At 46.0% G+C, this 24,995-nt stretch overlaps 1 protein-coding gene across 1 annotated transcript in view; it reads left to right on the forward strand.

Annotated features, from left to right (window-relative positions):
• The first annotated feature begins 18,559 nt into the window (after nt 1-18,559).
• The window catches only part of iqsec3b (IQ motif and Sec7 domain ArfGEF 3b), a 61,064-nt gene continuing 54,628 nt past the window's right edge, over nt 18,560-24,995 (forward strand). Inside the window, 1 exon segment of the mRNA XM_035401960.1 lies at nt 18,560-19,250. Coding sequence (XP_035257851.1) covers nt 18,742-19,250 — 509 coding nt within the window. The 5' untranslated portion in view covers nt 18,560-18,741.

Raw genomic sequence — 24,995 nt, forward strand, 5'->3', positions numbered from 1 at the left:
TCGGCCATTTAAGTTCTAAACGACTGCAGTAGCAATCAACAGCTTCTTTTTTCATTCATTATTTGTCAACAGTCAATAGAGTAGTCCTTGAAAGGAGACAAAAAACAGAATGCTGGATGGTAACGGAATTCCATCCTTCCTCTTGGTGTGTCCAATGGGAGGACAGGCTTTGGTGGTCCCGCCTTCCAGTTGTCATCGTGGTCTGTGGTTGGCTCACGGGTCGATGCAAGAATTGACGACATGACCTAGGAGTCCATTGATCTTGCACAAATAAAACCATATTACTAATATCTCATTACCCCTAAATGTTCATACACTTTGTACAAACACTCCAATAGAATTCTGCCACAAATATATGGATTGAGCTTCAAGTGGTAAATATTACAATCACCTTAATTAGATTGACATTTGTGTTTAAAGGTTATGGTCTAAGATCAATCTTTGGAGATTCATCAGAATACTGTGTTTATTAAGAACAAAACAGGAGGTAAATATCAAATCGGGAAAAAAATATTGATATTTGTTTTAGGAATTTGAAGCTGACACTTGAGTCAAATACATATTTGAAAATCTTTAGATGGCGTTGATGAAAATGGCTGTTTTTAATTTAGCAATCTACAGGAATTTTACTGCTCTCTGAAGTGTTAAAGTGTTATTTAACCCAAGTTCTGTAAACAAGTATTTCAGAATTTAATCTCATGGAAAGCTCCTTCTAAAAAGAAGAAACCTTTTTTTAACATTAATTAGTTACTCTGCATACAGTTAATAAGAGCTCATGTTATGAGAATATTAGCACTTTGTGAATGTGAAATATGAAACATCTTTCTGCTCGCATAGTAAGCAGAAATGTGAAGTGCTCTGAGTCCAAGTGTTCTGAATGTGTGGAAGAGTGAGTGAGATGGAGGCAGAAAGGAAGGAACTATATAACAGTCACAACTATGTGCACAGACCAAATCATGGACCCACTCGTGACAAAGAGTCCATGCACAGACCAAATCATGGTGTCAGTCATGACTAGGAGTTCAAGCACAGATCAAATCCATAAAGTCAGTCATAACTGAAAGAGTCCAAACAGACCAAACAGAGTTGATCATAACTGCAAAGAGTCCAAACACGGACTCAAATGAGTCGGTCATAACTGACAAGAGTCCATCGTGTGTCTGTAATCGCTCTTAAAAGCCGAAGTGGGCAGGGCAGGCCGGCCCGGTGCATGATGGGGCTGTCGGCTCTCGGGCTGGGACCAATCAGCCGGGCATTTGCATTAGAACATGAGGTACAGGGAGAGAGCCACGGCTGAATAATTCAGAGGTCGTACTCTATCAGCGGCTAAATGAAAACAGCCCGGTGCGAATGTTCCTGTAAAAGCTATTTTCATTTCGGGCCGGCGAGAACCGATTGCATTTGGATAGAGCTGGACAGAGCGGCAGCGAGGGATGGTTTCATCATGTAGTCCACGGCAACCAGTAAATAGGACAGGGTGAAATGCATTGGAAATATATGGTTTGCTGGAGTTGATGGATGCTTTAAAGGCGTCTTGGAAAAATGCCTCCACGAAACAGAGACGCTTTTTAAAACAAGGCCCCGGACTAGATGGACTTTATCACAGAGCATAACGCAGGCTTGTCCTTACGTCTTTGACATTGTAAAGATTCGCTCCTGGCTCTCATTTCTGTAAGCACAGGCCTACTAGATGTGACAAAGCATTCAGCATGAAACGCATGGCTTTGTATAGGCGCCTCTTTCGCACCCAATACATCTGTCTTACATTGTATTGGGTGCACTTAGCGAACACTTACACAGAACAACTTACGCAGATTACATGGAGTGACAGGCCTAGTCACCATTGCGCACAGTTGACTCGGATGGTTTAGGAGCCATAATTCAGCAAAAAGTGACTTCTCTACCACAGCAATAGAAGCCCAATCATTTCCAATGTGGGAGGAGAGCAAGAGACAGAGAGAGTGAGAAGAGTGCCAGAGAGAGAGAGAGAGAGAGAGCAGGGCTCAGACACTTATTTGAAATGATTGTATCTGAAGGTGGGTGAGAAAAAGGTTAGCACTTTAAAGTGAGTGGGCTGGATGGGGAGCCCTGGTCCACTCTGGGCTCTGTGCCTGGGGAAAGCACAGAGGGGATAAAGATGTGCCCAAACACAAATCTCGTGGGAGACGGTGCAGAGCGCACTTGGCCTTCATCCCCCCCGCCCCCCCCCCGGCCCGCGCTGGGATATGAGTTGCGGTGTTGCCCCAGTGTCTCCTCTTTCTCTGCTGAGTTCTGCCGACTGAATGCCCAATGTAAAGTTCATTGTGTGTGTGTGTGCAGGTGTGGGCCATGTTTAGAAAAATTAAGCTTCCTCCCATCCATTACTAGAACCGCGTAGCATTGGAACTCCTAAATGGAGTGGCGGACGGAATCTTGGGGGTGGGGGGGGGGGGGGGTGCTCCGTCCCTGACCGAGGGTCTCTGGCACTCTGAGAGATTGAAGAGAGAGAGAAACAGACACGCAGCTCTAAAAGCCGCCATCGTGATGGAACGGCCTCCGGTGATTTTCTTGGCGCTTCTTGAGGCCTCCGGTGCTGTTTTTTTGCCACAGCGTTCGTACACACACACACACAGTCACAGAGCGTTCGTACACACACACACACAGTCACAGAGCGTTCGTATACACACACACACAGTCACAGAGCGTTCGTACACACACACACACAGTCACAGAGCGTTCGTAAACACACACACACAGTCACAGAGCGTTCGTACACACACACACACAGTCACAGAGCGTTCGTACACACACACACACAGTCACAGAGTGTTCGTATACACACACACACAGTCACAGAGTGTTCGTACACACACACACACAGTCACAGAGCGTTCGTACACACACACACACAGTCACAGAGCGTTCGTACACACACACACACAGTCACAGAGCGTTCGTACACACACACACACAGTCACAGAGCGTTCGTACACACACACACACACAGTCACAGAGCGTTCGTACACACACACACACAGTCACAGAGCGTTCGTACACACACACACAGTCACAGAGCAAACGGGGGAGGACCGGGCTGTGAAGAGAAGCAGAAAAAAGCGTATGGCGGTATGATATGACAGATTGCATATTTCCCCGGCTGTGATTTCTGCGGTACAATATGACTGCTGCCAGGAAGAAATATGTGTGTGCTCATGAGCAACAAAATAATTACTCAGCACTGGCGAGGTGTCTGTTTAGCTGCAGCAGGCAGCTGGTGAGCCATCCAGTGATTTGTGTCTAGTAATGAAGCTCTTAGGAAACATGACGAATGAGATGGCGGGCAGGCCGCAAATAAATTGTGTGGCTGTAGCCTGCATAGGCAGATGGTTTCAGATCAACTGACCGATAATTTACCGAGGTTGGTCAACTGGGCAATCAGTGAACTGTCAGACATTTGGCAGAGGGAGGTGTATTTCTCAGAAAAAAAAAACAAATTTGTATTTTAAAAAATGAGCCAATTTTTTTTTTAAACAAACCAAAAATATGCACACTTGAACACTGATTTAGAATTTTGAAGAAAAAAAAATTCCAAAAAAAGAACCAACCCTTTGAAGGGTTTTTCAGGCAAAGAAAGCCCTCGAGCGTGGGGGATCTCCCTCTACGCGCTCGCTGTCTATAACCTGCTATGCTCCACGCTCCCTCCAAGGGCCTCTGCAAATACTTCCTCAGTTACTCGCTGGAAAAATAATTACGCTTTTTGAAAGGAGTCGACGGGGCGGTGCGTGCGCGACCTCGTGAGGCCCCGAACGCGGGCGTGAGTCTGGCGGGACGCCGCTCCTGCCCCAAACGCGGGCGTGAGTCTGGCGGGACCTCGCTCCTGCCCTGCCCTCCCAGAGCCTATTGATTTACACACGCTCAGCGCACACGCAGCGGGGAGCCGGGGGATTCGCTGTCGGTCTGCCCAGCTTTTGAGCGAGCGCTTTTTTACTGACGCGCGTGCATTTCACCCCGTCAGAGCGGTGAGTCGGCGCTGCTATAAATGTACCGGAGAGGCAGGCCTGAGAAGGAAAGGGGGGAGGGGAGAGATAAAACTGAAAGGAAAAGAAGAAAGGAAACTGGTTCTCATCCTAAAACAAAAACTTTTTTTTTTTAAATTTATGTATGCTGCACCATGCTGTGACGATGGATCCTTGGGTAAGGGAAATGGCTGTGAGCTCGCACAGTCAGGCAGGGCTTCATTAACGGCTGCTGCTGAAGACGCGATGCCAGCAGTAAAAGTCTTTCTGGTGGCTTGTTGCTTTGCCAGACCGCGTTACACTTGGCAGCGTTGGCTGTTCCCGGCAACAACACACTGAACTTTTTACCATCAGCCCACTTATCAAACTGGCGTGAAGGGTGCATTACAGCAGAACAGACAGAGAGCTCACCTGAATGAAGCATGGACTGGCATGGCGTGAGATCACTAGATTATCCAATTAAAGGGGAAGAAGAGCTATAAGTGATGTTAAATTTTATCAGCGGCAGTAACAAGTGCGGAGACATCCCCCTGAACTGCACATAAAAGCTTAACAGGCGACGGTGTGGGGAAAACGGGCCCGTTTATACGCTGGAATGGGGTGTTAAACTCCACACGGCCCGGCCTGATTATCACATAAAGGCACCACAGCATTAAAAACATCAAAGGACACGTGTCCCGCGAATTATCTCTGTGACCCTGGGGCCCCACAAAGGGCCCTTTGCAGTATGTTTAAAATCTCGTGTTACTGCACCTCTCATGCAATGTAAGTGTTGCCTCTTTTTCCTACTTCATTCCCCCCCTGCTCTTAAACTATTAGGAGTGGAGTCGCGTCTGATTCTACCTCTCTCTATGTGCCTGATTTATTCCACCTTCAAGCCTGGGTTCTCCAATTGATTTCCTTTGTTTTGTGGGTTACGCAGCCGTAGTTTCAGTTATTACTGCAGCATGCTGTGTGCGGTGCAAAAGGTATGTGTGTGTCAATATGGAGAGAGGTAGAGTGCGTGTGTGTGTGTGCACGTGAATGTGTGTGTGTATATGTGTGTGTGTGTGCATGAGACCCTTAGATTAGGTGTGTGGCCTGTGGCTGCTGCAGTACTAGAGGACATGTGCTGGAGGAGCTGAGACTCAGAATTCCCGAAATCAGGCCTTACGGAACATCTGGCTTCTTCCTTTCTTCCCCCCAAACTTATGTGCATGGCCTTGCTTAAGGGGACCACAGCAGCAGCAGTGTCCCAGTCAGGCTTTGAATGCTGGAGTGGCTACATTCCTCTGCTTCAGCCTCCTGAAACTAAACGCTCAGATAAGCTGGTGTTCTCCCAAGTGCTGACTCACGCATTCTTCCATCTGAACCACTCTCCATTCCGCAGTATCCCACAGTGACCAGCGGAGGTCAGTAGCGAACAGTACACAGTTGCTGCTGCTGCTGCTAACTCTCCCACAGCTGTGTGTGTTTGTGTGTGTGTGTGTGTGTGTGTGTGTGTGCCTGTGTGTGTGTGTGCCTGTGCCTGTAGCTGCTGAGGACATTGGCCACACAGCACGCTTTACCGTGACGGGAATAGAAGAATGAACTGATACAACAGGGACATACCCCTGGAGCAGCTTACTGCTTATCTAAGGAGCTGGCAAAGGGCTCTCTCTCTCTCTCTTGCTCTCTCTCTCTCTCTCTCTCTCTCTCTCTCTCTCTCTGACTCACTAGTATGTTTGTGGTACAATAACCAGCTTGAGAGATAATGAGAAAGTTAATGAAGATGGAAAATATTAATATTGTACATGCAGCAACGCAGACGCGAAGCAATACTGACATGGGACTATGGGAAATCTGAGAATAGACAGGTGTGGTGGGGGGGGGGATGCTGAAGTGTCTGAAGTGTACTGTATGAAACAATAAAATAACAGCTTTCCTGTGAGCTTGACACAGTGACAGTTGATATGCTTTTTAAGACAATGTCACAGCAGGAGTTCTGTACGAACCCTTCACTGGGAGAGTATGAGATGATGAAAACAATACATGGGCTGCTCCTTGTGTACGGATGATAGATTGCTGGGTTGGTAGTGTCAGAGAGAGAGAGAGAGAGAGAGAGAGATCAGAGTCAGCACAACAAGTAGAAGATCAGCTGTGTAATGAGCTGTGTGCTGCTTCCTCTCTCTGTCACTGTGTGTGTTTGTGTGCGTGCGTGTGTGTGGGTGTGTGGGTGCAAGTGTATGTGTGTGTGTGTGTGCGTGTTTGTTTAGGGCGTTTAATGCTGATTATTCTATGATGTGAGTGTGTGCTCTTTGTTTCAGGAGAGATTATTGGGGAGGCTCGGGGCATCTGCACATTGCTTGGCTGTCAGTGTATGTGTGGGGAATTCAAGGTGCTGATGTCATCATCAATAAAGAGGTAGTGTGGGACTGTTTGAGTCTCCCACACTTATGTTTCAGTTACTCTCACCCATCTGCAGTGATGTTCTCTCAGTCTCTGGATCTCTCCCTCTCACTCTCCCTGTCTCTCCCTCCCTCTCTCTCCCTCTCCCTCCCTCTCCCCCTCTCCACCTCTCTCTCTGTCTCTCTCTCCCCCTCTCCACCTCTCACTCACCCTCTACCTCTCCCTCTCTCTCTCTCCCTCCTCTTCACAGCCTGTGTTTCTCTTGTTTCTCTGCAGTGTAGCAGGGCGGTTTGGACCCAAACGGGTCAGGCACTGCATTGCTGTTTGGGGACCCCAGGTTTGTCTTCATTACACGTTCCTCAGGACCGAGCTGGAGAAGTTGTTTGTTCGTTTGTTTGTTTGCTTGTTTGCTTGCTGCCGCTGTTCGTTTTGGCTCTCCGCCGCCCTCCCCCTGGGCTCCCCGTGCTCTCGCACGCCTCCTCTGCCCAATCTCTTTTCCTGCCGTTCCCCCCGAACGTTCGCCCGCGATTCCTCCAGCCGTCGTCATGGAAACCGGCCGGATGGCTTTTAAAAAGCCCCGCAACTGCGACATGGGGATTATTATCTTTGTGCATTTCTCGCTGTGTTCATCCTGTTACTAATATATATTTATTTATTTATTATTTATATGAACGCAGTGATAACAGGGATGCGTTATTAATTCCATACAAGGACAATAACAGCAAGCCAATAAACACTGTCTCTCCTAGCCGAAATGGACCCCTAAACCCCCCCCCCCCCCCCCTCGCCCCCAGTTCCCATCTGCACATCTGCTCTGAAATAAAGGACAGATCGATTTTTCATCCTCTGCTCATCTGCTGTAGGTCCCTGGTGTTCCTTCTGTCCATTAAAGCACACCAGTGCAGGTGTGTGTGTGTGTGTTTAGGGTTGCACACAATCGCAGGATCAATTGCAGGTGCACGGTGACTTTAGGGTCTTGAGGGTGTCCTTCCTTATGACACGGTGCCGTCAGGCGAGCCAGGGTAATGCCTTTTGGATGCAGGAATGAACTACTAGACTGTTAAGCCTAGGCCAGGATGAAAACAAATTTATAAGATTCTGTAAATTCTGTAAAGCCTGAACTATGCTGCCTGTTGTGACAAAGCGCTTTCTCTCCAAAAGACTAAACTACTTACTGAAGACTTTTAAAAGGACGCAAGGAATTTGGCAGAATGACCTGTGACTAGGAAGCTCAGTATGCTTTGGGTTCACTGTGTGATTGGGTGTGACACGTGCCTGTCTGAAATCCCACGGGGGGATTTAATCAACATTTATTCTATTGAGCAGGTAAGCAGTGAACCATTTGGTGTGCCTGTGGCTCAAGATGCCTCCGGGGTATTATTCTGTCCATCAGAGGGGCAGTCACAGCAGTCAATCAGCTATTGGACTTCCCACTCAAAACATGGGCATTAGACAATTGCGAGGGCCCTTATATTACGAATGTTTGGGGTAAGGTCAGGTGCACCGTGAGACAAGGGCACACAAAGTTGCAGAGAAAAATAATGGAAGAATGAACTTTCTGATTATTTGCCCATTTTCAGTAAGGTCAACGGTGAATAACAGCATTGAGGCAACCTTTTTAAAACCACCCCCAAGCCACAGCGTCCCACCTGGGTAATAAATGGGTCCGCATCTCACTTGTTCTTATTTCCCACTGGAAAATGTTTTAAGCGCATTGCTTTTCACAACTTTCAGGCAGCACACAAACAGCCAGCGGGAAGAAAGCACGTGAAATTAAGAGCGATAAGGAGGATTTTATTTCCTGGACAGTGCTCTCCTCTCATAAAAGTACTATTTCCCAGCCATGCGCACGGAAGCGCCCCGTAAATAACACCGTCCCGCGAAGCTGCTGTCTGCATTCTGCATTACCGTTAATTTCGCCCACCAAGCCCTCGGGGAGGACCGCGCGCCACCGCGTTCGGATGAGGGCATGTTTACCCGGGCGTCCCAGAACCGCGGGTCTGCGGGGAAAGTGCGCTAAGTGAAATCATCAATCATCGCATTATCTGCATCGCTATTTCTTCCATCTCCACATTAACGTTGCCCGGGGATAAAAGAGCCTTCCTGCTGATAAAGCTCTCGTTGGCTTTTTCTCATTTCTCTCCCTTTTTCTATTGGAAACGCAATTACAGGCCTGGGATGCAGGCAGGGGGTGGAGTATTGCTTGTCACCAGGGCCATTCAGGGCCTGTGTGCAATAGGAGTTTTTTTAACGCAGTTTTTTGTGATGCATTACGCAGACAGCCAAAGACTCCTGGACGTTCCCAACTGCCTCATGGAACAGCCATTTTATTGACCTGGCCTGTCTTCTAAAACATTTGCTGGTTTGCACAGTCCACTGGACCAGACACATTCCTGCTATATTGAAATCCTGTGAAAGAAGTCACCCGCCAGTTAGACAGTACTACATCTCTCAATGGGGGCATGTCTCTGTAGCAGCCTCTGTGTGCTGGAGACATTTCGTACTGCTGAAAAGGTTGTGACCCCAAAGTAGTATCTGGGAAGGTTTGACCAGGGGCCTGTTTGCTAAGACTGGCATCAAATCCATTTTCACACCCTGACCTCTCCAACCTACGGATCAGTTGAAAGCAGAACACCCACTTGCCCACAGGTCACACGGGCTCCCCCACTGCATTGTGGGCGAAGACATCGGCAATGCCTTCCCCCCCCTAGCTCCCCCTGTGCCTCGGCTCGTATGCAGTGCATGGCCACTGAGAACCACTTCAGCACAACAACAGAGAAATAGGGGCCAGGCTCCGAATTACTTGCTCCATTTCCTCTGATCTGTTTACGCGCAGAGCTGAAAGGGGCTCAATATCCACACTTCTTTACCCGCGATCAGTGGCAGAAGTGAGCTGGTATTCTGTGGTTTTTAAGGCGGAAAGACAATGGCCTCTCGTGTGGCGATGTGCCAACTCCATATCTCAGAGACGGCGGCCGTTCCTAAAAGATTTCACCCTCTCGGCGATGCTCATTTCCCAGCGCACGCGTAACGATCAGTTAACAGCCTGCTAATGAAGGGAGGCCAGGGTTTCTTTGTCACTGAAATATTATTTTAGCACACAGTACAGACAGGCTTTCCGCTTGCGTGTATTTATTTGGTTAATTTTTCACAAAGATAAGAAGAACAAAAACAACAACGTGATAATAATCATAATTATTATCATTATCAATATCAGCGTCATCAGCATCATTGACAACATAAACTGCTTTCATTATGATTCCTGTAAATTTCTCAGAATTAAATATTATTCCTTCCTGACAATATTTTACAGATGGCTCAAAAGATCCTGTATCTGGTCATGAAATGGAACAGATGTTCATATTCCAGACTTCAATTCGAAATTGAGCAAATAGAATATCAGATAGTTTGTCAGTATATACTGCTGAATTACTGGCAATTGTAGTGGGATTGCAATGGGTTGAAGAGGTGCATCTGGAGAGTGGTTATATGTTCAGTCCCATCATCAGCACTGCACAGTACGTGCTCTTATAAATCAAACAGAAGAGATCTGCTGCTTGAAATATATATGTCACCTTTCAGGCTTTATAGACTGGGCACTACAGTAGTTTTGTTGGGTGCAGGCACATGTGGGTGTTGGGGAGACAAAGTAGCAGACAAAAAGGCGTTAAACAAGGAACTAATTGATATTAAGGTCCCATTAGGCAGAGGGGAAGCAAAATAAATTATCAGGACAGGTATCATGGCAGAGTGGCAGGAACAGTGGAATAATGGCAAAGATGGCAGATGGCTATATAAACTGCAGAACTCTGTTAGGGCAAAGCAGGTTAAGGGGAAAAATAGGAAAGAGGTACTGATTGCCAGGATAAGTTTGGGGTACGCTGATTTGAATAAGTTACAGTCGATGGTTCCAGAGACTGTTGAGTACATTATACTGGTGTGTGGCAAATTTATATATTAAAGACATTTTGGGTGAGGGGGAAGGTTCGAGTAGGAATTACAGGGCTGTAGTGCAGTATCTTTTAGAAACGGGTTTGGGCTATAGGATCTGACCACTCGCCTAATCTGCTCCACACTCCAACCCGTCAGGTGGCGGTAATGCACCTACCATGCAGGATACACGCCTCCAATAAACACTATCGAAGAAGAACAAGAATTACCTCTCAGGTGTGTTAGATAGCCCCGCCTACTTTCTAAAGACTACGTTCTCAGATAGATGTGGGCTGCAATATCAAGTAATTCAAAGACTTAATATTAAAATATCGAAAAGATAGAAATTTGTAATTTAATACGGCCACAACGTGCGAAAATTGCTTATATAACAATTGGCTATAATGCTTGATACCGTTGGTCACCCTACAAACGCACCTGCAGCGTTTAAAGTACCGCGTGGACGCGAAGGTAATTCATAATTCGTATTTAGCTAATGAGCTAAACAAACAATTTGAGAAAACTACGACAAACAAAGTAACATTGGCAATGAATTAATCCTTGTATTAGTTATCCGTTAGAAACAAACTGGTGTGTTATGGCAGTGTGATTTTAAGCAATGTCATCGTAAACATAACCTTAAACAAGCTGTTGCTTATCTATTGTCATTGATAAAATCTTAGAGGTTCTCCGTCTACAAGCAAAGTCGACGCTGTCCGTTTAGCAGCATGTTTACCAAATAGCTGCTGTACCAAAAACAGTAGTAGCCTGTCATTAAGTAAATATTTCTGCTACTACCATCACTGCTGCTACTACCATTTCGACTTCTAAAGTGCTTACTATATCCACTAGTGATAGCCTATAGTGTTCATATCCTCTTTAAATTCACCATTTGAATCTTTGTCTGTCAGTTTATTCTGGAATTGTAGCTACAGAAATTGCCCTGCATAGGAAGTAGTTGGTAGATGCTATCAATGTTGTTGGTGTGTGCTGGTGTATGTTATGGTAAATAATTTATAGCCTGGGTTATTTAATAGGGGGTCCTTGGACACCTTGTCCTTGATGGTAGCGGGTCTCTGGCCAGACTTGATATGCGAGATATATATGATGATATATAGATTTTGGAAAATATTTAAAAATATGAAACCTTAAAATAAATAAATAAATAAATGCAATAAATAAACCCTTTAAACTTATGATGGGGGTCCCCTGGATGTATTTGAGCCTGGATGGGTGTCCCTGGATCATAAAAGGTTGAATCCCCTGGTCTAGAGTAGTGTTTAAGATTTATATATTTATTTATTTTGCCATTTGAAGAACTGAAAAATGTCCTTTGGTGCACTTTAAACAGATCATGGCAGGAGAGCACCAGAGCTGGCCGGACAAGGTGGCAGCAGTGGAGGTCAGGTTACAGGTATGTATGATCAAAAGATCTTCCGTAAATATGTGGAGTTGAAAAGGTTTTTTTTTTTTTAGAACATATATGTATATTACTGCCCCTCCCCCCGGTTTAACAAAGCTTGGTACCAAAGGTTCTAAGATTATCATTCTGTACTCTCCACAAAAGTTTTACTCTAAAAAACATTATCTGGCAACCAATTAGGAATTTAACTGGTCTGGGTTGAGTCTGGATTTTACATTTCATGAAATGGCAGCTAATTATTAAATCAATCGGGGTAATGTGCACTGTCTGCTCCTGTCCAAACAAGTTCCGCCTTTCATGACTACAAAATGGCAACGTGTTTTTTTTTTCCCTCTCTGTTTCCTTTAATATTCTTGTACTGTACCACTGTTTAATCAAGGTGTTGCTTTCTGTTTTCTGTTTGTTTGCTGTAAATGCACATTTCCATTTTGCATCCAGGCTGGGTTAGGCTCAGCAGCTGGCTGTGTGGTTAATTATGGAGATGAAGTGTGTGCAGCAAGTTAGCAGCCATTCATGACTTTACTTGTTTTATCTTCCAGTCTTCCGGTGTTTTTTTCAATGGGATACATTTGTTTTTCCCTTTTTATCGGCTCTGAGTGGGATTTAATTTGTGTACGCACCCGTGTTTTCTCATTTAATGAACAATTCAGTTCTTACTGGTTATTAAATTTACAAATAAAGGTTATTCTTAACTGTAAACGAATTCTGCAGTGCCAAATAAATGCTTGTACCCTCACAGTTCAAAGTGCACTTACCAAGGGAATGCCCTGCACAAGTATGGATGCTAATAAGTTATAAAGGACTGCAAAGTGCTTTATTACAATTTCATGTCAATTTTAAACATAAAAGATAAAAAAACAGCATTTCCATTTCAGTGCGAAAATACAAATAAGGGTCAGGGAAACCTTTATTGTATGTAAATGAACTCATATTCCCTTGACCGATCAGCTCTCATAATGATAGGATAAGCATATCCATCATCCACCAAATTGAACAATGTGGGATTTGCCCGTGTGAGCATTTGCACCATTTCATTGGTTCTGTAATGCATTATTCATTTCCATCAAATGGAGCATAATTACATAATTTCAGACCAAGGAAACGTGACGGCATTTTAATAGAAACTCTGCGATGGCCTGAAATGGCCTGGGCCTAACTCACATTGTGTGTGGGGGTGTGGTATGGAGAGACTCGTGAAGAAAAGCTACTGTGGTTGAATCTCTTTGACTGGAAAATGATTACTTAATTTGGCTGCAATGGGATGCAGGAACACTGGTCCGGCATTTCACAGTGAAGCAGAGCGTTCTTTCATAATTCTTTCAGAATTTATGTTCTGGATTTTTAAAATTATATTTTCCCTGACCAATTTGAAGTCAGTATCAGCTACAATATTATGTGTTGCTGAAGCAACAAATGGCACAAATAAGATTGTGTGTGTTTGTTTGCATGTAACAGAGAATGTGTCTGTGTGTATGTGTCTGCACGTGCGTGCGTGCGTGCGTATGTAAAAATATGTGCATCAGCACCCTTTCTTGTTATTTCTGGGTGCTATTGCTTAAGTTACTATTATGCATCACCACCTTTTTGTTTATTTTTTTACCCAGCCCATTCTTTATCCCATTGATTTACACAGTGTAATTGCTATTGACCAGACCACAGTGATTGCTTTGGCTGTGGGGACTGATCCATGAAAACTTTCTTGCGGTTTAAAGTGACACCTTCCCCCGATATGACCCACTGGCCCCTTTCCCCTTAGATATACCATTTTCATTTTCTTTGTGAAGTTACTCCACTCTATTAAATTTCTGTGCCAAGTGTGCTTTGATTCCATTGGCCAGTGAAAGGGTCGTGACCCCTGTGTTGCCGTGGCAGCAGCACGTTCTGGGCTGTAAATTTAGAGGATGCAAATATGAGAGATATGGAGTTATATGCCAATGCCGTATAAAATAAATAAATTAATAAAACACCAGCAGAAATAAATTGCTCCCTGTGTCTTCCTGTCTGCTTTTGAACTGGACATTGTAGTGATTTCCACAGAATGAATTGGAGCTTGATCAGAAGCAAGCCGACAGACACTAGCCAACAGCTTTTCCACTAAATGAAATCCAAATTACCCAGAATCGTTTATTGCCTTATTGTGAATCACCAATCACAGGGTTACTTTAATTGCATGTGTTCCTCAGGAGAGGCATATGTGGACTGCAGATATTTCACAAACTTGTCATATTTGAAAAAAGATTGAAATCCAGTGAAAATAATGAATTGATTTTTGGGTAGAGACCCTTCCTTCTCGTACCAGATTATGGGCGCCATTTTGGGAGCACAAAAGGCTGGTTCAGAAACAAACGGGTTGGCGTTTTGAATGGGTGCGGAATTGCAGCAGCGTTCGTGCCGATGTTCGTATTTTGTGCTTTCAGTGAGTTCGTAGCATTTTAGTAGCGATGCTCTACCGGGCTCAGTGTACTCTTTCTGAGCTGTGCTAGCGCTTATTCTAGCTGCCGAGTGCACTTGTGTCCATGCAGGGTCCTGTGAGGTAACAAGGACACGCAGTGTCATTAATTTGAAGCGGCACTCGTACACTAATAGCTCCCCCTTGTGGTGGATCTTGGGTGAGTGAGCTTACAGTGTGGTCCACACGAAAATCTTAAGGGTAATGCTTTTTGATGGGTGCGTGGGTGGGGAGGAGGCTGGCGTCCAATCCCAGCATCCTTTGGGACCACGGTAACAGGGCACCTGTGGCTTTTTTTTTTTTGTTTGCACGCCATGTTTGCAGAAGCCTTTTCACTGAAGCCTTCGTTACCGAAGCAAACGAAACGAAGGGAAGACTGCAGTGATGTCCTCAGCCTGACCTTGTGGAGATGGCATCAGGCCCCTCCCTCCTCCCTCCCTCCCATTCTAATCCACAGATCGTTAGTTGACTGCAAGTACTGCCCAAGCGCTCTCTCTCTCACCGGGCGAGCAGTACAGGCTGACTAAATCACGCATCTCTGAGAAAGGCTCAATCACTTATTCATCACTAAACCCACTCCAGCATACAAAAGGGTGGAAAGTTGGCTCTGTGTTGCAACTGCACTAAACACACGGCTGGGTGAATGTGCGGATGTGGCGGGGGGGGGGGGTTATAGACTGGCTCATCAGCAGCAAGATATGGGCTCGACTGTCTCTACCCCCCAACCCCCCCATTACTGAGATCAACTACAGAACCTTCGCCAATGGACCTCGCTGCCCTGGGGACAGCTATTGAAGCGACACGGTCTCATTGCCGGTGACTCATCCTGAATTCTCACAGTGCACTGTGGCTGGGGATTTCCATAAAGGGATCATTCAAAATGGATGAGTTTTCCCCAGATAATATCCAGCTGAAGTCTGGAGAATCATCCCCCCCTAGAATTTCCAATTTTGAAAACTGGCGTGTGTTAAATGGTACGCTTACTGTATATTAAAAACAATATTTCAAGCACATAAAAAAAGGACTATGAAATGCTTAATGAAAACATTTGGGCTGGACCAGGTGGGATTTATAGACTAGTCCTGCACTCCTAGCATTGTTGAGTCATCAGAAAGATAAACACACGAACGCTTTACTTGCATTTGGAAGGTGGTAATCGCCTAAACCTGTGTTATATCAATATCCTGTATCAATAACCTGAAGTTGGGCACAGGTTTTATAGAAATACTGTATCAATAACAAAGTGTAAGTTCAAGATTAGCTAACATTTGAGCGTGACAGTTCTACAATATATGGTTAATTATGTACTGAAAGCATTTTCAAATATGGTTAAGTCCTAGAATGACTTTGAGAGCTCCAAATCTGTATTTAGATATGCACTTTAAGGAGCAAAATTAGCCTGCACCTCAGACAAAAACAGACAGAAGAAATCCTTATAAAGCACTAATGTGCTTTAAATCACTGCGATTTTGACTAAACAACAAACCGCAGTTTATAGAAAAAGTGGAGTTTGAGAGCATTGCTGTTGAATTTGGAGGTCTGCCGAGGGTAATTTGGGGTAGACCTGGTCCCCATATTAAAATTGATTGTGGCGCTGCTTTATTAAGCCCAGCTGTGACTGACTGACTAAGCAGTCCTGGGGTTATTTGCTTTGCTCAAATGCAACAGAATTAATTGTAAGAATTAAAATGAGCGTCGCTGCATTGCGCCCAAACTAGGGGTGTGGGGCCTGTTCCTCTGGTGGAGGCTAGCAGCACAGCAGGACTTTCAAATCCATATTGGGCTATATTTTCTCCGACTGGTACATAAAAAAATATTAATCCTCTTGAAATGAAATACCAAGTGTTCCACATTTTAAAAAAAGCAGCAATACGAAGCTTATTTCGAAGCTGACACAGATGCATTTATTATGTTATATATCTGCCTTTAATTGGTTGGGGGACGTGAAACGCTCCGTATTCCCATTTCTGTTTTGAATTCAAATATTAATTTTAATCAGTTATTCCAGTAGGTCATTTGTTTCCATCACATTTATTTGTCAGTCCATTTTAGTGTTTTTCTCCCGGCTCTGTTGAAGTTATAGACAGGTGTTCTCCGTTCAGGTGTGCATAGTTTCCGCGGCACGCCACCATTAATCTGCTTTCGTTCAGTTTTTATTCTCTGCGGTGCAGAAGCGTAGTGGAAACAGAAGGGGATTCATTGGTACCGGCCTGCTCAAGCAAACGGTATTTAGCTCTGACGGCGGTGTACTGACACAGTGCTCAGCGCTTTCACGCAAGGGAGTCAGACTTCTTCACGTTTGCTTTTTTAATGATGCCCGCTCAGTTACATCATATTAAGAAAGCAGTTGGGCTGTTAAATTGGCTGTGTGGCGATAAAAATATTAATCTCAAGTTATGCGGCTGAGCGCCCTGTATGGCGGTTGGCGGGGGAGGGGCCAGTAGGACTGGGTGAAAGGGGCGGGGCCACACTGCTGTGCTGGTTCTGTAGAGCCAGTGAGCGACCAGTCAGAAGCAAGCTGCACCTGGCCCTTCTCACCAGTTCAGCTTGTTAAGCTGTGGTTGTGTGCCAAAGTTAATTAAAGCTGGACCAGTTTCTAACCAGTTTTTAGCAGGGTGGAAGTGTAGTATAATGGATAAGGAGCTGGTCTTGTAACCTGAAAGTTGGACACTGTCATTGTACCCTTGAGCAAGGTACTTAACCTGCACTGCTTCAGTATATATCCAACTGTATAAATGGGTGCAATGTAAATGCTACGTAAAAAGTTATGTAAGTCGCTCTGGATAAGAGTGCCTGGTAAATGCCTGTAATGTAATGTAATGACCATCCTTCTTGAGGACGAAGGCTGTGGTTTTATGGGAATGTGACTGTTAATGTGCCACACTTCCCCTGCATGTAAATGGGCGGACACAGGAGTTGAAGGCCCCAGTAAAATCTAAAGATGAGTTCCAGTTAGGCAGAAATGGCGGTTTTCTGCGACGTGATGGATACTAGTGATGGATACAGTGGATGTTCTTACTTGAGTGCCTCTGGCCTGACTCTGCTGAGGTCCAAGTGCTTGAATCTGACACACAGCAGAGCCAAAAGCAGGTCTGTAATTATGATTTGCATGTAATTATGATAGAGATAACAAGCACTGTTTTTTTTTTTTGGCACTGTCCTCTGCAAATTGCGCTGTCAGAGTTGCCAGTGTGAAGCGAAAGAAGAAAAAAGAACTAGCAGTCTGTGATTTTGACAAATTACTTCTTTATTTACTGAATTAGAAAGTGGTACTGCCCAGCTTGTTCATTTACTGTTCCTCTTCTGTGTGTATATAGTGTGACGATCTGGTATTTTCTCTAAAAATGCAAGTGTCACTCTGTCAAAAAAGAGTGCATTTGGTCAAAGGGCAAATTACTGCAACTGGAGTTTTGTAAGAGAATGAAATAATCTCAAAATCACATTTCAAAAAGCCACAAGAAAAGGCTTGAGATTTTGGATGTTAGTATGGAGCTTTTACAAGTTTCATCTCCAGGTTCAGCTAAAAATTACAGCTCATTTTTTCGTGAACAGATTTAGCAAAACTTGATGCGACAATTAATTTTTCAACTTATGAAAATAAAGCACTTGTCATTTAAATGATTTCAAAAGCTGAAAACATTATACTAGTTTAACTGGAAAACACCCATAGCAATTATTCACAATAAATGAATGGTTTGCCTCCTTTGACTTAAAATAAAATACAGCACTGACATGCATACAAAAGCCAAGTGTTTGGCTTCATTTACCCAGTAGCCAGTGTATGCCAAGTGAATATTGATACTCATTAAATTCTGTGTCAAAATAGTGGGTTCCTAAGCAGTTTGGATTATTGGGTACTTTGTGAAGGGAAGCCTTTTGTGGGATGTGTTGCTACAGTGCCGTTATTCCTGACACCATGACGCTGTTTTTTCCCCTTTCTCTGAGAGGGCAACGTGCTTCCATTACGCACCCCTGCCCCCGTCTCGAGCGAGTTTTTCCAAAAACACCGGCCCGTGGAAACGCACGTCTAACGTTAAAATTAGGCACAGGCACAGGTGTTCCATAGTGAGATTTCTCTGCAGCAAATTTTAGGCGTTGTGATTTGTGTGGCATCTGGCGCAAGTACATGAGGGGGAAAATAGAGGATTTGTTTTCTCCAAAACATGTTTTTCTTCCTTTAGGAATTTGCATGTATATCTGTTGACTTTAACCCACTCGCATATTAAGTAATTAACATAGCAATGTTCGGCTCCTTTTGTACATTTAAAATCTTCCTACTATAATATTTACTGAAATAGATTAGAAGGAGTTAACTTCGTTATTCCTCAGACGTTTCACTGTTATGCGCGTCTACGTCATCCTCCTCTGGCCCCTCCCCCAGTCTGTGGATTTCTAGGCTTGCATCAGTACCATTTCTATCATCTTCAGCGCGTACGCAACAGGAGAGGGACAGGGCAGCCCAGCGCCTTGGCGAAGACCATCTTCAGTCTACAATTAGGGGCAGAGAAATCCAGGGGAAAAAACTATATTCGCTCATTGCAACGCAAGACGGCGAAATAAAACGCACAATAACAGGTATGGAGAGCCTGTTGGATAACCCTATGAAAGCTGTCCTCTACCTGAAAGAACTCACCACCATCGTGCAGAACCAACAGAGTCTGATACAGACGCAGAGGCAACGAATCGACGAGCTCGAGAGGAAGGTTGAAGAGCTGATCGGGGAGAACCGGCAGCTGAAGGATCCCCACGCGACGCATCACTACCACCACCATCACCATCACCCGTCCCAGCGGAGCGCGAGCCCGCAGCCGCCGGTCCTCCTGCATCAGCATCCGGCGAATAAAACCGGGGCGCTTCCCGGTCACCCTCCGCACCAGCTTCATTGCCTGCCGGCACAGCCGCAGCATCCGCCTCAGACAGCCAGTCATCAGCTGCAGCTCGTTCCCACCTCTCCTCCGTCTCCGCAGCCGGGCCACTCCAGCCCGGAGTCCGCCGAGGAGGACAAAAAGAGCCCGTGCTGCAAGTCTCTGGTTCCCCAGACGCCCACCACACTCTGCAGGTCGGTTGGACTCGCCAGGAAAGCCGAGTAAGTTAATGCATTTACTCAGGGATTACTTTTTAAATTAATTAATTAATTAATTTGAGTTATTTTTTTATTTGATCATAATTCACGCACACACACAATTTTCCTTTGGTCTGATTTTAGGAAAGTCATTTGTTTGGTCATGCAACTGATTATTAACGTCACGAAACGAATGCAGTACATTTACTAATGGTTGTGTTTATAATATTATGATAACGGTAATCGTCTAATGTCCGTTAGCTGTATGTTTGCGTATTTTTCTGTCATTTTAATTGCCTTGGCTTATCACACACCTAAAGAAAGGTGTACACTTACAGGCTCGGTTGCAGAGACTTGGAGTTGGTTTTTCAATGCAGAAAATTGTTTAACGTGGGGAAAAAATATTTATTGTTACTACCAGTACCGTTTCTCAAATATTTCGAAATCAGACGCATCCGCTTAAATTGAGCGCAGGTGTATTGCGTAAGCTGAGATGCACTGTGAATTCGTGATGGGATGTGCATCATCATGCGTTTACTGTAGGTGTTCATAATGAAAATGCGCTGATTTATAATTACGGAACAAGCATTCATCCGAAAACAAACGTCTGAACATGGAAATAACCCGTGAAGGGAGTATATTTGTAGGACCAAGTAAATGAACATGTAGGCATTCACCTTTGAAACTAAAAACGAATGTTAATATTCCCAGTTTGCAGTTTTTTATATAGGTAAGCTAATTTATTGTTAAACCATTAATTTTTTTTCGCAAATTGGGAATTACAACATTTCTTTTTAATGTGTCATGTACCATTTTTGAAATTCCGAATAAAATTGTCATAGTTTTTTTCTGATGCTGTGGAATCTGATATGCATCTTGTTAAACAATTTCCAAGAGGACAGCAGGGGCAGTTGACCCAAGTTCACTACTCAGGTGAAAGGCAGCATCGTCTCCTGGCCGTCCCAGAGAGGAGCAGTCTGACGGCTCTTGTCTTTAGACCACCAGCTTCCTCAGACTTGATGAAGGAAGAAGGTCTTCCTCAGTCAGAAACAATGATCAACTGCACCAGGCTTTTGAGTCCCCTGGATGAGCCTGAAAACATTGTGATCCGTGAGGGCTTTGCGCATGTTGCCTTGCACCTGCCCTTAACAGGTGTATAATGTGTCGAATTGGCGTCTCCCTTATGGATCTCCTGGACAACTAATAGTATTCCTGTTAACACCATGGGGAATTTGAGAGCCCAGAGAAGATGGCCATTGGCAATAAAAATAACATGCAGAGATGTAATAATGACCATCATTAATTGTAGTCATTTAAAAAAAAAAAAAAGAATTTTCTCCATTTAGTAATGGATCCAGATGTTCTCAGTGGCCCATCATGGATCCATGTTCAAACCACAGCCACAGTCATTCAACTTTGAGCCAAAAAGCAACTGTTTACATTTCCCCCTGCGCTGGGCCAGTGATATCTGATATATGAGAGTGGAGTTCTTCATTGTGAAGGGGAGGGGGTTGAGGGGGGGCCCCGGGGGGGGGCGGGGGGGGCCGCGGGGGGGGGGGGGGGGGGGGGGGGGGGCGCAGTGCTGCAGTGTCGAGCAGGGGCCCTTTTTAATCTGCCGCTGCTGCTGGGTTTTATGCTCTCTGATGTCAGCGTGATTGACATCATGGAGTGTGGAAGTGCGGCTCGTTATCCGGCCCCTGAGCTGGGGCTTAGCGTCTTTGGCGGGGGGGCGGGGGGGTGTGAGGGGGGTGGGGGGGGGGTGTGGGCCGGTCCTGCGCCAAAGGGCCTTGTTCCACTGTGAGATCATTACCAGAGTCCCAGCGGGGGCCCCTGATTGGTCCCTGCAGAGCATCCGCCCGCTTCAAACGCAGTCCGCCGTGTCTCTTTCTCCCGGAGCGTCTCCGGGGATTAGTGTGTTAGAATTTCATTTGGCGCTCACTGGTGTCTGTTAGAAGCCCCCCACCCCTTGCCCCCCCCCACCCCTCACATCTTTATGTCTCTGCCTGGGGCTAACTCCGTAACTCCGTGACTTCGGCTCTTTGAGGGTTTGTTGTTCCCAGTGTGACGCTGTCACCCCGGTTGTTTTTAGAAGCTAAAGTGCGCTAGCGGGCGGCTCTGCTCTGCACTAACGTGTTGAATGGTGGAAAACCGCGCGCGCGCGTGCGTGCGTGCGTGCGTGCGTGCGTGCGTGTGGCAGATAATTTACTGACTTGTGCGGGCAGTTGCGTTCCCGCTCTGTTCTCCGGCCCCGCCGCGCAGTGAGCCCCGCCGCGCAGTGAGCCCCGCCGCGCAGTGAGCCCCGCCGCGCAGTGAGCCCCGCCGCGCAGTGAGCGCCTGATGGCGGAACAGAAGCGGTCGGCGTTGGTGGAATGCGCGGCCGCCATCGATCAGCAGATTGTCGTGGAATCCCGGGTTACCGCTGCCAGCTGGAGAGGGGTTGCGGGCCGGCGGCGGCGGTGGCGTGTACGGCTGCAGGGGATCGCCCACGTTCACGCCGGCGACGGCAGATAATGTGAGGATAGCGACAGACCTCCGCACTGCCAAAATAACTGGAGGCACGCGACCGTTAACCGCGCGACTGGCTCTGCTCTCCCGCGCTCTCCCTGGCAACTGGAGTGAACAGATTTACTCGAACCACCTGCCTTTGTACTTAAAATTCTGTCCCCTCGTTCGCTGTAGTACTGGACCTATGGGGAGGTGAAGAATGAACCAATGAACAGATGACCTCGGTTCAGTCAGCGACCTCTACACAGATGGATGTCATAATGGCTTTCGTACGACACGGGATTTTGCTGCTGGTTCTTCCCATGGGGCTTAGCGGCAGATGTGTTAAAGGTGCAGCATTATGAGTTGAGAATGCAGCTATGAATTACCCATGATGCTATGTGCTGTGGATGGGGATTGAATGCTTTTGTATGGGCTTACTGTAGCTGTGACTGTGACAGTGACAGGGACCGTTCAAGGTGCCCCCCCCCCCATGTCAGCTGCTCTTGGTTCCTGATCACATGACCATGTTCAGCGGGGGTGAGCCAGTGAGTGAGCGTAACCGTAGGAACAGTGGGAAAATGCCCAGTGATGCTTGGTGACTTATGAGAGCAATTTCATCGTGACGGACCGCACTCACAATTCTCTCTCACCAGAGTATGACGAGCGGCAGTGGAGGGGGGGGGGACATTGGTTTGTGGAGATTATGGGTCTATTAGCAGAGAAGACATGAACACATGGCGTCCTGCTGTTGGATCCTCCTGGGGGGGCTTGGTTGCAATAATAATTCAGAAATGAGAATGTCTCGCGCAAAAGTGGATGATATTTATGGGATTTGCTTCTTTCCTGGTCTGGCGAAAAATAATTTGTTCGTCGCAGGTTCCCCGGCTTTACACTTGGATTAGTGTTGTCTGTCGTTTATTTTTCTAAATCAACCGCTGCTCTCTGTATTGATCACCGTTGGGGTTTTGCTTGCATGAGCCCTTCACCCTGATGGAGCTGCAGTACTATTATCTGTCAATCACTGACCTGTCTGAACTGATTTAAATGGCTCTGCTCTCTTAAGAAAGAAGCAGAATCATTGGTAGCTCTGCCTGTTCCTCTTTAGGGTGTCAATCAGATAGTAGTGGGATGGCCACCCCTGGTTCCAGAGAACCACAAGCTCACAAGCAATTGAATTGCACAGGTCTATCACTACAACTGGTCAAACCAAGGTTGGCCACCCTTGGTACAGTACATGCACACAGTAAAATGTCCAGTGTTAATTAAACTCTAGCAGAGTACACGAGTCCAGTAGGGACCATATGTGCTCTGTAGGAGTTGATTAACGCTGAATATTTTTGCTGCGTTTGCGCCGTCCTGCTCACCTGTCTGAGGAAACCCTCGTAAGCCTGCAGCCACCTGTGGGAAGAAGCCAAGCCAGCTGCTTTCCCTCCGCTCGGTCCTGTCCCCATGGCAACAAAGGAGCTCCGGAACATGTGGAGAGGATCTTCCGCAGATGGCCCGTGTTCTGGGGGGGGGTGGGGGGGGGGGGGGGGGGAGCTTCCTCTTCCATGGGCCTTTGCCACTGTGCTCTGCTTTTTCTGTGCGTACTCAGAAGGAGGGCGGGACCTTTCTGATTGAGAGGCGGAGCCTCTGGTTTTGTGTGTGATGCGGCCTCTGGCTGGCCTCCAGAACGTGACGCAGAGAGCGCCGCGTCACCTCCCTGTGTGAGGACTCCAGACTGTAGATCGCTGTAATTCTGAGCTTGAATGAATTCACGAAGCCCCAACAAGCCGTTGCTCACCTGCGTATGTTGTTATGTTTTACAGTAAAAAGCTGAAGGTGCCATTCAGCTTAGGGCGACTGAGATAATGGCGTTTTTACGTCCGCTAATAATAGTTCAGAAATTCAGAAATGACAGCACAAACATGAAGAGAGGTTTCTGTGACGGAGGACTAAATAAATAAATAAAAAATAGCAATCCAGTGGGAAACAGAGAGAGGTCAGCTAGGAGAGCACAGTGTGCTTTTTTCGCAATCACAATGACTTGCAAAAAAGAAAATGGGAATAGAAAATATAGCCTGGATTCAATCAGTTCATCCTTAATTTGACTGGCACTCTGGGGAGATTAGCAATTTCCAGAATTAACTTGCCAAACTGTGTGTGTGTGTGTCTTTGTGTGTGTGTGTGTGTGTGTGTGTATGCGCGCATATATGTATGTGTGTGTTTTTTTATTTCTGTCCATTGTAGAATTTCAGCCAGATCTTAGCCACTTTTTATATAGTGGTGCAAAGGGTGTCATATACTATTGCTATGTGGCCCATCAAAACGTGTGAACCACAACTAATATTTCCAGCCTCCTCTAGCCTCTGAAGCAAACTCTAATCTCCTTTGTGACAGGAGAGAGGGAGGAAGCGTGGAAGGGGAGCCTGGCTCCTGATGGCAATATCTTTTCCGTACTGACAGCCAGTACCCCACTCTGGCTTTAAATATAAACTCCACACAGCTCCCACTGGGTCTTTACGAGCAGGTTAGCATCAGGGCACAGGGGCTGCTCCAGTAGAAACCTTCTCCCTTTTTCAACTTTAATTCCTTCAGTCTGTGCACAGTGGAGAGTTGCCTTTCAGGACATCCCATCAACAACCTGTCTTAATTTTCCATGATCTCCGTTGACTTTATGAGTGCATAATCAATGTGGATAAACTACCAAAACTGAAAACAGCCAGTGGAATAATACACATACACTTGTAGACACACATATAGACAAGGATGTACCAGTAGGACAAGACGGGGGGCAAATAAAAACAAGGACAAGGACAGGAGGATGAACACAAACATAACGATAAGATGCAGTCGACCGACTTACTGGCAAAGAAGCCAGCTTGGGACTATGATGGTAGATAAACATTATTCTTACTCCATAAAATAAATAAAAAAATGTAAAAAATGAATCCGCCTCCCTGACAGATTGGGGAAGGTCGTTCCCTGATCAGGGGACATCAGGCCTCCTGGAGCCTGAAGGGGAGGGACAGCCGGCTGGCGGGGTGAGGGGGGGGGGGTTGGGCTGAACGGGGAGGTCTGGTCGAGCTGTAAAGTCCTGAGAATAAAGCAGTACCTCAGGCAGCTGTATGAGGCCTTTAACAGGTTTGGCTTATATTTGACCGGTATAATGCGCTTCGTAAACGATGGGGGCGACGAGGCCGAGGTACGGGCGCTGTTTGTTCCCGCCCCCCTCCCCCCCCCCCCCCCGCCGTTAAATCTGAAATCACCGTGGAAACGGGAGGTCGAGCGGCGGGTCGTCGC

The sequence above is a fragment of the Anguilla anguilla genome, chromosome 19, assembly GCF_013347855.1.
Source record: "Anguilla anguilla isolate fAngAng1 chromosome 19, fAngAng1.pri, whole genome shotgun sequence".
Classification (NCBI taxonomy): domain Eukaryota; kingdom Metazoa; phylum Chordata; class Actinopteri; order Anguilliformes; family Anguillidae; genus Anguilla; species Anguilla anguilla.